The 16,120-nt window shown below is 51.3% G+C and overlaps 1 protein-coding gene across 1 annotated transcript in view; it reads left to right on the top strand.

Annotated features, from left to right (window-relative positions):
• PNPLA3 (patatin like domain 3, 1-acylglycerol-3-phosphate O-acyltransferase) overlaps nucleotides 1–5,563 on the top strand; it is a gene marked incomplete at both ends in the record, with an annotated part of 26,937 nt that extends 21,374 nt beyond the window's left edge. Inside the window, 2 exons of the mRNA XM_080704763.1 lie at nucleotides 2,199–2,303; nucleotides 5,494–5,563. Coding sequence (XP_080560889.1) covers nucleotides 2,199–2,303; nucleotides 5,494–5,563 — 175 coding nt within the window. The remainder of the gene's footprint in view (nucleotides 1–2,198; nucleotides 2,304–5,493) is intronic.
• Nucleotides 5,564–16,120: the final 10,557 nt, after the last annotated feature.

The following is a 16,120-nucleotide window of genomic DNA, read 5'->3' as shown; positions in this document are numbered from 1 at the left end:
GTTCCATCCCCAGTACCTCAAACCAAACCCCCCCAAATAAATAATAATAATAATAATTGCCCTGATTTTACTGAAAACAAAACAAAGGAAGCTGAGCCAAGAAGCGCGGGGCACGTTTGGCTGTAGCAGCCCCGGGTGCAGGGACGGGGTGCTGTAGATATCCTCGGGAAGGGAATGGGAGGCGCCTGCGAGCCGAGGAGGAGCGGCTGCCCGCGCGTCTAAGGAGGCGCCACGTGGACGTGGCGATTTAACCCGCCATCTATTAGCACATCAGACGCCAGGGCCTTTAGGGTTTGGATTTCCGGGGATCCGTGCTCCTGGGAGACAGGACGAGCTGACGCCAGCAGTTCAAGATCGTGTGGAGGTCCAGGCCGGCCTCGTCCCCGGCCCTCCTGGCGCCCCACCCCGGCCCCTGCCCGAGGTGCCCAGCTCTCAACCGCGCCAGATCCACGGTCTCGGCATCCCGTCTCTTTCCTTTCCTGGTGTCTTCCCTTGTTTCTCTGGATGGCCGCCTCGGGTAAAGTCACAGGGAAGTAAACATGCTGATTTTGTGCCTGCCGGGGAATCGTGCTCATTCTCAGGCGTCTGATTGCCGGGCTGGCTGCCCGCGCAATTGCAGGTTGGAAATCACTTTCTCCCAGAATGTGGCACCTGGTTCCATCCAAGACTGCGCACAGGAGTCTGGTTCTAGTCACGTTCTCTTTCCTTTGTGGCTGAATGACTTTGGGATCGTCTTATTTTTGTACAGGGGCCTGAACCCAGGAGTATTTTATTACTGAGCTACTTTTTTTTTTTTTTTTTTTTTTTGCGGTACTGGGGATGGAACCCAGGGGCATTGTACCGCTGGGATTCCAGGCTTGTCCCACCATACCCGGGTGGACTGTCTTTTTATACTGTTCATTGTGATCTGCAATACAGTGAGGCCGTGTCTAGAGTGTGTCTCATTCAGTCGGATGGTCACCGAGCACTCTTTCAGTCAAAGCTGTCAGTCCTCCCCCCGGTTCTGGGAAATGATCTTCTGTTATTATTTCTGAAATCCTTTCTCTTCCATTTTCTTTTTCCCTTTCTTTCCGAGGCTCTTATCAGTAAGATGTTTGACCTCCCGGGTTGGATTTTTGTCTCGCCATCTGATTCTCTTCTCTTTGTCTTTTTGCCTTTGATCTAAAATTTTGAATTTTATCTCCAGGCCTGTTTTACAGTCTTAACTTACCAAACACAATTTAGCTTCTTAAGGGCTCTTTCCTCTCTGCTTGTTCTTTTTTCTTAGCATTCTGTTCTTGTTTTAAGGATGTAATAGTTTCTTGGAATATTTGCCGTCCTCTGAATCATCCCTTCTCTGTTTCTTCTCGGAACAGTTTTTCTGCTTATCTTCCTCTTTCTCTTTCACACCGCTTGTTCCTGGCGTGTGTCTGGACTACAGGCTGGGTTTCAGGCACCATGGGGAGAATCAGTCAGCTCCCAGCTGGGTCTTCCTGTAAGAAAGGGTAGGCTTGTCATCCTGCAGCTCCCAGGCAGTGACCGACAAGCTGGGCCTCCCTGTCTCTGCGTGCTGGGGTCTTGTTTTACTCAGTAAGAGCTCGCTGTGGTGCTTACTTTCTTTGTAGCGAGTTGTTCCTGCATGTCCTCCAGCCTGCATGTAAAGTCCAGCCGCTCCCTCAGAGTCCCCTGGCCAGCCCTCGCCTGTGTGTGCGCCCTCCAGAACCAGCCCCTCTTCCCTGAACAGGGCTGCCCTTGTCCTGATCTGCAGCCTGCATGCCGGCGTTATCACAGCCCACGCCGTGGGGGTCCTCTGTGCTCTGAGAGTCTGTGGGGGAGGACTGCCCCTCCCCTCCCCCGTGGCACTAAGAGGGCAATCGCAGCAGGGTCCGGCCCTCGCCACAGGCCACACTGTGTAGCTGGCAGCTGCCGCGGTTTCCCGTGGAGCCAGGTGGGCCTGGGAGAGCCGAGGCCTGACTCTCCCACCTCCTGAAGTCCTCCCAGCTTTGTGGAACCGAAATGGTCCTCGCTTGCCTTTAGAGACTGGGAGAATCTGTCTCCAAACATCCCAAGTCCACCTTCTGGGAACTCATTAGCTTGGGGGCTGAGGGGTGCTAGCAGGCCCCTGGACCACGCAGACCCTTGTAACATAAACTGCTGACCTTCCCTTCACGTGCGTGCGTGCGTGCGTGCGTGCGTGCGTGGTCTCATCTCACCTGCAGGCTGGTGCTGTGGTTTCCCGATATCCCCGATGACATCCAGTGGCTGCAGTGGGTGACGACCCAGGTCTGCGCGCGCATGACCACCTGCCTGTTCCCCGCTTCCAGGTAAAGGATTGGCTGTGGGTGGGTGGGTGGGCGGCCGGGGCGCGGCTCCCGATGGGACCTCCAGTGGCGCTGGGTGGCCGGGAGCGCCCTGGTTGCAGGGCCCTGTCCTCGGGGAGGGTCGGAGCCCATGGCAGTCCCAGCGCATCCACGGCCACCTGTAGCCCGGGCCCACCTGCCTGCCCAGGGGCCAGGTGTGTCTGTTGGAGCCCAGCGCTGATGCAGAGGAGGAAAGAGCTGGCTGATACAGGGGAGGGAGGCCGAGACCGGAGGACCGTGGTTCAAGGCCCGCCTCAGCTACTTAGCGAGGCCCTTTGCAACTCAGTGAGACCCTGTTTCAAAATAAAGAATAAAGCCGGGCGTGGTGGCGCATGCTTGTAATCCCAGCGCTTGGGAGGCCGAGACAGGAAGATCGCACAGGTTCAAAGCCAACCTCAGCTACTGAGTGAGGTTCTCAGCAACTTAGTGAGACCCTGTTTCCAAATAAAATATAAAATAGATTTGGGAGTATAGCCTGGAGGTAGAAAGCCCTGGGGTTCCACCCCCAGTGCCACAAAAATGAAATAATAAAAATAAAGAATAAAAAATAGGCTGTGGGTGTAGCTCTGGGGTAGAATGCCCCTGGGTTCCACTCCCAGCACTGCAAAAAATTTAAAAAAAAGAGGGCTGGGGGTGTAGCTTGGAGGTAGAATGCCCTGGATTTTATCCCTAGTACCACACACAAAAAAGAAGTTCATCTCTAGCCGGGCGTGGTGGCGCACGCTTGTAATCCCCGCGCTTGGGAGGCTGAGACAGGAGAATCGCGCTGGTTCGGAGCCAGCCTCACTGGCTTAAGAGACCCTGTTTCCAAATTGAAAAAATATAAAAAATAGGTCTGGGAGTATAGCCTGGAGGGAGAAGGGCTTCCAGGAACCCCAGTACTACCACCAAAAAAAAAAAAAAAAAGTTGTTCATCTCAAAATAAAGAATAAAGCCGGGCGTGGTGGCGCACGCTTGTAATCCCCGCGCTTGGGAGGCGGAGACAGGAGGATCACGCAGGTTCGAAGCCAGCCGCGCGCGCTGGCGTAGGAGACCCTGTTTCCAAATAAAAATGTAAAAATAGGTCTGGGAGTGTAGTCCGGAGATAGAAGGGCTTCCAGGAACCCCAGTACCACCAAAAAAATAAATAAATAAATAAAATCAAAATAAAGAATAAAAAATAGGGCTGGGGTGTAGCTCGGAAGTAGAATGCCCCTGGGTTCCACCCCCAGTACCGCAAAACATATAAATAAATAAATAAATAAATAAATAAATAAATAAATAATAAAAAGGGGAGGGAGGCTTAGGGGGCAGGGTGAGGTGGGGGGCACAGGGAAGCATGGGTTTGCTTACAGGAAGGCGCTCTGGGTGAGAAGCATGGAGAGAGTCAGGCATGGCGGCACCGCCTGTAATCCCAGACCATAGGAGGCTGAAAAAGAAGGATCGCAGACTTGAGGTCAGCTTCAGCAACTTAGTGAGACCTTGGGACTGGAGTCAGAGGGTGTAGCCCGGTGGTAGAATGCCCCTGGGTTCAATCCCCAATGCCAAAAAATAATAAAAATTAAAATAAGGGAGGAGAGAGGGATGGCAGGGCTAGCTGGAGTCAGCAGCCTGACCTCTGAGCGCGGACCTCCTTCTATGGGGTGGGGCCCCGTGTTCTGCCGTATGGGCTGGGCACAGTGGTACATGCCTGTAATCCCAGCATTTGGGAGGCTGAGGCAGGAGGATCACAAGTAGGAGGGCAGCCTCAGCAACTTAGTGAGAGCCTGTCTCAAAGTAAAAAGGGAAGCCGGGCGTGGTGGCGCGCGCTTGTAATCCCAGTATTCAGGAGGCTGAGACAGGAGGGTCATGATTCATGGACAGCCTCAGCTACTTAGTGAGGCCCTTTGCAACTCAGTGAGACCCTGTTTCAAAATAAAGAAGAAAAAATAGGACTGGGGGTGTAGCTCGGAGGTAGAATGCCCCTGGGTTCCATCTCTAGTGCTGCAAAAAAAAATTTTTTTTAAGTAAGAAGGCCTGGGTTCGGTCCCTAGTATTGAAAAGAGAAAAGAAAAGAAAAGAAAAGAAAAGAAAAGAAAAGAAAGAAAGGGAAACGAAGGAAGGGAAAGAAATACAGGAAACTGAAAGGCTGCTTCCTAAGCTCTGCAGCCTGGTGGAGAGCCGGGCTTGCTCAGATTACAGGGCTCGGGCCTCAGCTTCCTCACCGCGGCCGGCAGGGACACTCCCTGCTCTCGCCCGGTTCCCGTGGGCCTGGAGGGAGCTGTTGGCACAGTCCTCGGCCCCTGGCGGCACTCAGGAGACAGACCTTAGGACTTTCCTGGCTGTCATTGGCAGATGTGGGAGAGTTGAAAAGTAGAGGAGGAGCCAGGTGTGGCTCACGCCTGCAACCCCAGGAGGGTTGAGACAGGACCATCACAGGTTCAAGGCCAGCCTCAGCAACTTAGTGAGACCCTGTTCGAAATAGAAAAAAAAAAAAAAAAAAAAAAAAACCCTCAAAAGATCCGGAGGTAGAGTTTGGTGGTAGAATGCCCTTGGGTCCAACCCTTGGTACCACACACATAAAGGGGTTGGGGTGTAGCTTGGATGGTACAACAGCCCTGGGTTCATCCCCTATGACCACCAGCAGCTGCGCCACGACACAAACAGCAGGACAGGTGGAGAGGGGCTGATGGCGCTGGGAAGGTGACTGCAGGGCCGCAGGAGGATGGACCGTGGGCCCGGCTGGCGGCAGGCTCAGCGCGAGGGTGGTGGCTGTGCCTGGTAAGGGCAAGGAGGGCCTGGCCTCAGCAGAATGTATGGAACCAGGAGGCTCTCCACCCCTCGCGGACACCAGGAGGTATCGGATGCCAGCCGAGGGAGCAGGGGTGGCCCTGGTGACCCGTGGACGGGGTGAGCAGGTCTGCATGGGGGAAAGCTGTGGCCCTGCTGGGGACTTGATGGTCATGCCCATGCATGTCCAGCCGGAGGAGTCCAGGTAGCTTGGGAGGGCCACAGGTGGGAGGACGTGGATGGTGGCATCAGTCTGGCACCGAGAGCAGGAGGAAGCTATGGCTCCTTCTAGGCCACTCACAGAGTGCCCAGGGTGTCCCGACAGTGTCCAGCAGCCGTCCTGTGGGCACTGAAGACCGCAGAGCCTCAGAAGGGCCGCCAAGTCTCCCCCCTTCATTTGTTCCAGATCCCGAACGCCCTTGAGCGGCCCGCAGGGGTCCCAGCCCCCACCGCAGCCAGACTCCGCTACTCAGTAGGCTGCTAGGCTCCCGCGCCCCGAGGACCCGGACGCGCCCCGTGGATGGTCCGGGGGGGGCAGAGCTGAGTGGCCCGGTGGCCCCGCATCCAGCCTGCTCTCCGGAGGGGCAGCACCAGGAGACAGTGGGGCCGCCCCTAGGAACCCCTCCCCACGGTGCTGAGCCTTCTCATTTTTCTGCAGCCATCTCTGCATTGCTGCTTAATGAGCCCGCGCTGCGACCTCAGGACCCTGGCCGCTGTGCTGGGGAAGGGAAACCAGAGGCCGGAGGGTCTGGCCTTGGCCCAGGCGGCAGTCCAGTGTTTACAGAGAGCTGGTATTTAAGTGTCAGCTCGACTGGTTGGGAATGGTACCTGGAAGCCCAGCGCCGAGGCTGGGTCTGGGCCTCAACTAGCGAGGCCTGTTAATGGCTGGACCGCGCCTGGGCTGGCTGAGGTGCTGAGGGCCGACGGTGTCGGGCAGGGGCCTGGGAGCTGGGCGATGTCGTGCACTAGGAGGACAAGTGTGACCCCACCACCCCATGCAGGGGCCCTCAGGGAGGCAGGGAGGGCGCGGTGTCCCCAGGAAAGGCTCCTGGTGGCTCCTAGCGGCAACCCCTCATCCACCTTTCCCTGTGAGATCCGGGGAGGGCCAGCCTGCTCGTCAGCAGGTGTGCCTAAACCCAAGCCGTGTCCACAGTAACCAGTGCATCTCCACGGAGAGGGGTGTGTACACTGGATGTGTGGTCTTTATCAGAATAGAAATATGACTGTCAGGGTTACGTAGGACTTACTTTCTTCCTGCTTTAAGATGGCCTACTTCTTTTCAGTTATATCAACTTTTTTGATTCAAATCTTAAGAAAATATGGCTAAATGTTAAGATTTGTGCAGTCTGGGTGGCAGGCAAATGGGTGTTATCTATAGGTTTTTGTGTTTTACAGAATTTTCAACTCAAATTCTCCTTTTTGTATTTGGCAAAAAAAAACCCACTTTTTAAAACTTTCTCATGAGCATATATTGTATAATATTTTTGTGTATGTGGAACTGGGGATTAAACCCAGAGGCATTCTACCTCTGAGGCATATCCCCAACCCTATTTTTATTTCTTATTATTAAATAGGGTCTCATGAAGTTGTGGAGGGCTTCACTAAGTAGCTGAGGCTGTCCGAGAACCATGATCCTCTTGTCTCAGCCTCCCAAGTACTGAGATTAAAAGTGTGAGTCACAGTGCCCAGCTATATTGTATACTTTTAAAAACATATGTGCTAAGAGCCAGGTGTGGTAGGGCACGCTTGTAATTCCAGTACTTGGGAGGCTGAGACAGGAGGATGGCAGTTTCTGGGCCAGCCTCAGCAACCTAGTGAGGCCATCTGCAACTTAGACGCTTTCAAAATAAAAGGGGTAAGCTGGGCGTGGTGGCGCACACTCGTAATCCCAGCATTTGGGAGGCCGAGACCAGAAGATCATGGTTCAAGGACAGCCTCAGCTACTTAGTGAGGTCCTTTAGGGCTCAGTGAGACCCGGTTTCAATAAAAAATAGGGCTGGGGGTGTCGCTCAAAGGTAGAAAGTCCCTGAGTTCCATCCCCAGTACCAATAAATAAACAAATAAATAAATAAATAAATAAATAAATAAATAAATAAATGGATAACATAGAGCTGGGGGTGTAGCCTAGAGGTCTAGAGGTCGAACACCCCTGAGTTCCATGCCCTGTACCTTGAAAAAAGGCACTAAAATAAGGAAGGAGGACAATGCAATAATTCTTCAAGAAGTGACCGAGGCTGCCCGCCCGCTGCCCTGTGCCTCTAATGCAGCCTGGTGCTGCCTGGAAGCTTCTCTGCAGCCCATGAAAACGTTCTCCCCCTTCTCCCTCCCTATCAAATAAAGCCCTCCCATGAATGTCTGGTTGACTCAGGCAGTGGACTCCTCCGCTCTCAGGAATAATCAGTGTAGGGTATTCAGTGACAGGGAATGATGGTCGCTTTGGTACACAGCAAAAAAATGGTGCAGAGGGGCTTGGGGGCTTGAGGTATAGCTCCGTGGTGGAGCCCTTGCCTAGTATGCGCCAGCCAGGGTCTGAGGTCAGCCCTAGCACCTGAATGAATGAATGAATGAATGAGGTGCAGGCTATGAACCCCATTTTGTTTAAAAAGAAATATGTGAAGCCGGGCGTGGTGGCGCACGCTTGTAATCCCAGCATTCAGGAGGCTGAGACCGGAGGATCGTGGTTCGCGGACAGCCTCAGCTACTTAGTGAGGTCCTTTGCAACTCAGTGAGACCCTGTTTCCAAATAAAAAATAAAAATAGGGCAGGGGGTGTAGCTCGGAGGTCGAATGCCCCTGGGTTCCATCTCCAGACCTGCAAAAAAAAAAAAAAAAGAAAGAAAGAAAGAAAAATTGTGTGAGTAAGCTGGGCGTGGTGGTGCACTGTTGTAACTCGGTAGTTTAACTACCAAGTTAAAATGGTACTTTGGAGGCTAAGACAAGAGGATCGCAGAGTTGAGGCCAGCTTCAGTCATTTAGCAAGACCCTGTTTCAAAAAATAGAAAATAAAAATATGGCTGGGGATGTAACTTGAAGGTGGAATGCTTCTGGAGCCAATCCCCAGTACCAGAAAAAATAAAACAGTGTGTGGATATGTATGTGTATACGTGTATAGCTACAGAAAAAAAGCACTAACAGGTTAGCTGGGCGTGGTGCTGCACGCTTGTAATCCTAGCACTTGAAAGGCTGAGACCAGAGGATCCAGCCTCAGCTGCTTAGTGAGACCTTGTTTCTTTCTTTTTTTCTGTTTTCTTTTCATTTTTTTTAATGGTACTGGGGGTGGAACCCAGGGGCTTTCTACCTCTGGGCTATACTCCCAGACCTGTTTTATACTTTATTTGGAAACAGGGTCTCACTAAGTTGCTGAGAGCCTCACTAAGTAGCTGAGGCTGGCTTCGAACCCGTGCAATCCTCCTGTCTCAGCCTCCCAAGCACTAAAGGGTTAAATACAAATATTTTGGTGGTTATTTGTGGTAATATTCTGTTCGTTGGTTTATCTGATTTGGCTTATCTGTTTATCTGTCTTTCCAAATTTCTGTAATGAACAAGATGTATTTCAGCATCAGAAAATGATTTGTATTAAATGTGATTTTTGAGGTGCAGCCTGGTCTCTGCTCCCCTCCCGCGGGCCTCCCGGGCTCCCCGAGGCCCTGCCTGGCCGGTGGCTTCCTGCTGGAATCAGTAGTCTGCCTCTGGTCCCGGCCCTCGCTCAGCCCTGTCCCCTTCCTGGATGCCAGCACTCGGCCTGGTCTGCTGAGTGTGCGGCTGCGCCTCCAGTCCTCCAAGCCCTCGCTCACTCCCGGGACCCATCTCTGGCTCTGGTCTGGTGGGACCAGGCTCTCGGCCAGCACCCCTCACGCCGCTGCAGCCGGCCCCAGTCTGCCTCCTCTTAACCTCTCTGGACTCTGGCCTACTCTCCACTGGGACCTGGCGGGCTGGGCCGTTTCTGTCTGATCTGCTGCGACAGCTTCTCTCTGGTGTCCTGTGGCCATTCTGGGCCTTGGCCCCGTCTGCCCTGCAGTGCTTCCAGGGCTGATCTAAGGCCCAGACCCACCTCCGGCACCCAGTGTCAGCCTTCCCCAGCTGGCCCGGGCCTCCTGCCTCCCCTGTGCAGTTCCACAAGCAGCTCAGAAACATGTCCCACATGCTCCCCAGCATGGCCTCCTCCCTGGGAGGATGGGTATTTCCTCATGGTCTTTTTTTTTGGGGGGTGGGGGAATACTGGGATTGAACCCAAGGGCATTCTCCCCCTGAGCTACACCCCAGCCCTTTTTATTTTTTATTTGGAAAAAGAGTCTTGCTAAGTTGTTGAGGGTCTTGCTAAATTGCTGGCCTCTAACCAGTAATCCTCCCATCTCCGCCTCCCAAGTACTGGGGTTACAGGTGTGCACCACCACACCCGGCTCCCCATGCACTTTCATTCCCAGTCACTCCTTCATTCCTCTGGGGTTGCATAGGAAAGGGACAAACATGTAGTGAGCCCTGGGGAGCCCACACTGCGGGTTGGGGGAACTAATAAGTGGGCGGCTCCGTGGAAGGTGCTAGTCTCCCCTCCCAGGGCCAGTGAGATGGGTCTGATTTCATTACAGGAACCAGTGCAATGACTCAACTGCCTTCCTGCCAGTTGGACCAGACCAGCCCTTCATTAGCGCGCTAGCATCCTTGCAGATCTCACCAGGTGATTCTGTTAGTTAGGATGTGCCAGATTCTGCTGCATTAACTGAAACCTCCACAGGTCTATTTGTCGCGCTACATGCACATCAGACTTGGCTCTGGTTTAAGATGTCTTTGCTCCCAGACCCAGCTTGAAGGGACCTGCCACTTGGGGACCACTGATTCCATGGCAGAGAAAAAGAATTTGGCACTTAAAAGTTTTCCTCTGAGCCAGATGTGGAGGTGCAGACCTGTAATCCCAGTATTTGGGAGACAGGAGGATTACAGGTTCAAGGCCAGGCTCAGAAACTTAGTGAGGTCCTGTTTCTAGATAAAAAAATCAAATAAATAAAAAGGCTGGGGGTTTAGTTTAGAAATAGAATGACCCTGGGATCAATCCCTAGAACCCCATTACCCCTGAAAAAAAGGTTTTCTCTGGAAGTGACACATATCCCTTCTGCTTGAAATTTGATGACCAAAGCAAGCCACACAGGGAAGGGTTGGGGAGAGAATTGCAATCCTGATTTCGCCAGAAGATGAACCTAAGAAGTACTTGTGAACAGCACTGCTGAAGGCCACAAAAAGCCTCAGAAGCAAACAAAACCGCTAGGCGTTCCTTTGGTGCAGTAAACTCAGGAACTTCTTGGTTAAAACACGTGTATGGAGCCAGGTGTGGTGGCGCACGCTTGAAATCCCAGTACCTGGGAGGCTGAGACAGGAGGATCGCAGGTTCACAGCCAGCCTCAGCAACTTGTGAGGCCCTCTGCAACTTGTAAGACCCTGTTTCAAAATAAAGAAGAAAAAGCTGGGCTGGGGGTGTATCTCAGAGGTTGAATTCCCCTGGGTTCCATTCCCAGTACCATAAAACAAAACACAGCAAAACAGACATCCACGCTGCCGGACTTTTCAGGGCCTTTAATGTGCTCCTGCACTGTGAGGTGAGAGGCGGCGCGGGCGGGGGCCCTGCCTGTGACTGCTGCCCCCGTGCCCTCTGCCCTCCTGCACCCTGGGCACACAGAGGCTCCGTCGTTTGGCTCGTGGCTGGTCGCACGGCAGGCAGCCCCGTGGCTTATCTTGTAGAATAGGTAGACGTAAGGGGAGGGGGGCACGCAAAAGATAATTGTCTGGAGGAAGAAACAGCGTCTCTGCTTCCAGTGTGCCGGGCCCCATGCTTGGTCTCCCGAAACTCTTGGCCCCTACGCCATAGAAACCCCGATCTTTGCCACTGTACCGAAGAGAGAGCTGGCCAGAGCTTCAAAAACACGTCCAGCTCCTGCAACTTTTTATAACCTGCATGCAGTCTCCTAGACTATCTTTGCAAGTCTATCAATACCTTCACGCCCCGCCTGGGGGGTGTTTTTTTTTAATGAAAAAAAAGTTTTATGCTTTTATTGGTGTATTATAGTTTCACCTCATAGTGTGAATCCTGTTGACATCGGTGTCCGTGCACCCTGCCTGGTGTTTGGGGTGTGAGCTGGGGTTGGCAGGACCCGAAGCCTTGCTCTGGTCAGGGGCCGCAGCTGGGGCTTGTGGAAACGGCTGTGCAGTGGCGTGCAGGGCTGGGTGTGGCTCAGCGGTGGAGCCTTCCTAGCATGAGTGAGGCCCTGGGTTCCATCCCCAGCACCGCAAGAGGAAACAGGAGAGGGAGAAGGAAGAGATGGGGGGGCTGGCCACAGAGAACACTTGAGGTTCCTTCTTCACACAGACACCTGGTGGCTGCAGCCGGTGACATGTGCTAGTTCCCTCCAGTATTTTTAAAACTGCCCAAAGATGGAAGTGTGGTGTGGGTGCTCTGAGCCACCTCCTGCAGCACAGGGCATCACCCAGTGGTGGCTAGGGGCAGGGGCCTGTGCCAGGCTCACCTAGGACTGGGTCACATCTGACTTGCCGTCTCTGAGCCTCAGTTTCGTGCTTTACAAAAGCTGCCCACGGTTTGTGCCAAGCCCTCAGTGCAGAGCCTGGCACAGTCTGCAGGTGCAGCTAATTCTACCTGTAACTGCCTTCATCTTGCAAAAGAGGAAACCCTGATACAGAGAGGACACGCCTTGCCTACGGCCACACCGCTTGGCTGTGGGTCTGTCTGGGAAGCCGGCTCTCAGAGCTGCTGGATGGGAACTTGTCCTGTGTCTGTGATATTCTGGTAGTAAAGGGTTTAAAGCCCACAAATGCCAGGGCCTGCCTATGGATTCCGAAATTTAAAATTAAGTCAGATTAAATTAATCCAAAATCTTGCTGGGCATGGTGGTACATGAGGCTGAGGCAGGAGGATTATAAGTTCCAGGCAAACCTTGGCAATTTAGGGGGACTCTGTCTTAAAGTAAGAAATCAAAAGGTTGAGCTGGGCTTGGTGGCGCACGCTTGGAATCCCAGTACTTAGGAGGCTGAGACAGGAAGATCATGGTTCACTGACAGCCTCAGCTACTTAGTGAGGCCCTCTACAACTTAGACCTTGTTTTGAAATAAAGAATAAAAAATAGGGTGTAGCTCAGAGGTAGAATGCCCCTGGGTTCCATCCCCAAGCATGGTGACACAATACTGTAATCCCGGAGACAAGAGGATCACAGGTCAGAGGCCAACCTCAGTAACACAATGAGACTCTGTTTGAAAATAAAAAAATTAGCAGGGCCGGTGGCACACATATTTGTTATCTCAGTAGTTGAGACCGAGACAGGAGGATTGCAGGTTCACACCCAGCCTCAGCTACTTAGAGAGGCCTCTACGATTTAGTGAGACCTGTTTTTGTTTGTTTGTTTTTTGGTGGTACTGGGTATGGAACCCTTCTCCTCCGGGCTATACTTCCAGACCTATTTTTATATTTTATTTGGAAACAGGGTCTCTTAAGCCAGTGAGGTTGGCTTTGAACCTGTGTGATCCTCCTGTCTCCACCTCCCACCTACCACACTTGGCTTTATTTTCTTTTTTAAAGAAGCTGGGCATGGTGACACATGGCACATGCTTGTAATCTCAGTATTTGGGAAACTAAGACAGGAGGATCAAAGGTTCAAGGACAGCTTCATCTATTTATTGAGGCCCTCTGCAACTCAGTGAGACCCTGTTTCAAAATAAGGAATAAAAAATAGAGCTGGGGGTGTAGCTCAGAGGTAGAATGTCCCTGGATTACATTCCCAGTGCCAAAACACAAACAGAAAGAATAAAATAGGACTGGGAATGTAGCTCAGAAGTAGAATGCCCTGGGTTCAGTCCACAGTACTGCAATAAATACGTAAATAAAAGGGTTGGGGTGTACTTTAGAGATAGAATGCCCCTTGGTTCAGTAACCAGTCTGTGTCTTTCTGTCTGTCTGTCTGTCTGTCTCTCTCTCTCTCTCTCTCTCTCTCTCTCGCACACACATACACACACACACACACACACACACACACACACACACCACATTTTCAGGATGTAGCTCAGTGGTAATGTGACCCTGAGTTTACTTCCCAGTACAGAAAAAAAAAAGAACAAAAAAACAAAAATCTAAGTAGATTTTTAAAAATTCTTAGCAATTCTTGAGGGGTGAGGCCAGTGCTGGGGCCAGCGAGGCCGGGATCAGAGCCTGCCGTGAGGCAAGGCCAGTGCTGGGGCCTTCAAGGCCGGGATTAGAGCCTGCTGTGAGGCAAGGCCGGTGCTGGAGCCAGCGAGGCTGGGATCAGAGTCTGCCGGGTGACCAGGCTGGAGCCAGGGCCTTCAAGAGTGGGTTCAGAACTTACACTGCAGCATACACAGAGAAATATCACAGAAAATAAAAAGTCAGATGCTTTCCCTAATATGTAAAAACTAGGAAGAAATGGGTAATAGGAGGCGATCTAGTTGAAGAAAGGACCCTATGAAGGAGCAATTAATGTGACCAATCAGAGGGGACAGGATGGGGGAAGATGGGCTCTCTTTAAAGCACATGATGTACATAAATAAATATATCAAAGTCAATCACTAAATCAAGCATGGGATTGAGGGAGGGGGAGGGAATGGGATGGGGATTGGATAAAGGCTAATTGGATAATGTGTGCTTGGATATCCTTGTATTCCATTGAGATGTTTGACTACAGTGCACCAATAAAAATATATTAAAAAGTTCACCCTTAAAATAAATAAATAAATAAATAAATAAATAAGTAGGATTGGCAGTATAACTTGAAGATAGAATATACATCAATTTTGTCCTCAGCACCACAAAAAGTAAAATAAATATTTGTTGTAACTATAACATTTAAGGTTTCATTTATTTTATATATAGTCACCTGCTACAATTTGATTATGGTTGTGTGTATGATGTGATGTATGTTTTTAATAAATTTTTATATTTTGTCCAAAATGTAAAAAAAAATCTTAGCAATTCTCTTATTTTATGTGCACAACATGTAATGTTTGTACTGATGCTGAGGGCTCTTTTCCTCAATCCAACTAAAATTTGTTGAATAGAGAAATTAAAATTAATGGACAACATAGTGCAGCTTCAACAAGTGTTTAGCACAAAATCAGTAAGAAATAGAAAGGGAGAGAGAAAAGCAGCATGCCTGGGCACCCCGGAGAGACCGAGAAATGGAACTCTGCCCCCTCGACCCTCTCTGGCCCTCTGGCCTTTAAATACAGAATTTGAGACAGGCGTGGTGGTGCACGCTTGTAATCCCCGCGCTTGGGAGGCTGAGACAGGATCGCACAGGTTCGAAGCCAGCCTCAGCTACTTAGTGAGGCTTCCAGCAACTTAGACCCTGTTTCCAAAAAAAGTATAAAATAGGTCTGGGAGTATACGCCGGAGGTAGAAAGGCCCTTGGGTTCCACTCCCAGTACCACACACAAAAAAGAATAAATAAATACAGATTTTGTATTGGTATCTTCTTATCAGCATCACCCAGGCAATGGGCCAGTAACTTATTCCTTAGGCAGGTGGAGCCTCTTGGCCTCCAGACAGCGCACTGGTAAGTGCAGGCTCAGGATCTGCCTGGCACGTACCGCCATCGTATTGGGCTGTATCGGCTGCCCATCATCCATGGGTGCTTCGAAGCAGCACATGGAGTTTACCCTTCCAGATTCCAAAGAATAGGAGGGGAACAGAGGCACTGATTAGAGCCAGTGGCTGCGTGTGACTTCTAAGAGCGGGCCATAAGGCTTTTGCTATCTTTATGGCTCTGAAATGTGCCAGGCAGAGTCACTGTGATCTTAGGATTTGCAGTCATCTCTACCTATTTTTAGAGCTAAAGGCTTTACTATGGGGTTGGGGTGGGGGGGGAGAGAGAGAGAGAGAGAGAGAGAGAGAGAGAGAGAGAGAGAGAGCTCTGCATTGTATCAGCTGCCGTCCTTCCCTGCCCGAGCGTCTGCTCAGCACCCAGGTTCTGTCTGCTTTTTGCATTTTGGAAATTAATACCGGAGCAGTTTTCCAACACTGGCACAGAAGACTGCCGTTCAGAGAGCCTTGCTGGGGCAGAGGCGGCGCTCAGCCTCCCTTCACCCATTTCTGACCCGGTTCCTAAGACTAGTGTTTGTAATGACTCTGAAGAATGGTGAAGAGGAACATGGGGATAAGGAGGTTTTTTTGTTTGTTTTTAGCTTTTTACTTATTTATTTTAGTGAGTCCTCTAAGTCCTCTTCCTCCTCCTCCCTCTCACCCCCATCCTCCAGGGACTCACAACAACTGAGCTACATGCCCAGCCTTTTTATTTTTATTTTTTATTTTGAAACAGGGCCTTGCTAACTTGCTGAGGCCGGCCTCGAAACCGCAGTCCTCCTGCCTTCGCTTCCCAGGTGCTGGGGTTGCTGGCTTGCGCCTCCACGCCCAGCTTTAAATCAGTGGATCTTAAACCTACTGGGCCAAAGGTGAGCTGGTCCACTTCTGTAAAATCCAGGTGCCCAGGTCCTCCTTTCCAGGGATTCTGGGTCAGTAGATGCTGACTGAGGCCCAGGAATGTAGATTTCCCCTCCCTCCCTCCCTTTTCTCCCTTCAGTGTTCTGAAGGTTGAATCCAGGGGTATTCTACCATTGAGCTTACATCTCCAGCCCTTTGTGTTTTATTTTGAGACAGTGTCTCACTGAGTTGCGCAGGCTGGCCTTAAACCTGCAATCCTCCTGCCTCAGCCTCCTAGTATCTGAGGTTACAGGTGTATACTATGATGCTGCATTCCCTCTCAATTCCCTCCCTCCCTCTGTTCTTCCAGCCCTCTCAGGCTGGAGATAGAATCAGGCCCTTGTACATATTGGGCAAGCATTCCACCACTGAGCTGTGCTCTTAGTCCTGAAACATGGTGTGTGTGTGTGTGTGTGTGTGTGTGTGTGTGTGTGTGAGAGAGAGAGAGAGAGAGAGAGAGAGAGAGAAAGAGTTTTTCCTCCTCCTCCTCCTCCTCCTCCTCCTTTTTCTTCTTCCTCTTCCCCCCTCTCCTCCTCTTCTCCTTCTCC

This window comes from Muscardinus avellanarius (assembly GCF_963383645.1).
Source record: "Muscardinus avellanarius genome assembly, chromosome: 11".
In the NCBI taxonomy this organism is placed as follows: domain Eukaryota; kingdom Metazoa; phylum Chordata; class Mammalia; order Rodentia; family Gliridae; genus Muscardinus; species Muscardinus avellanarius.
This window is presented reverse-complemented; position numbering and strand designations above follow the sequence as displayed.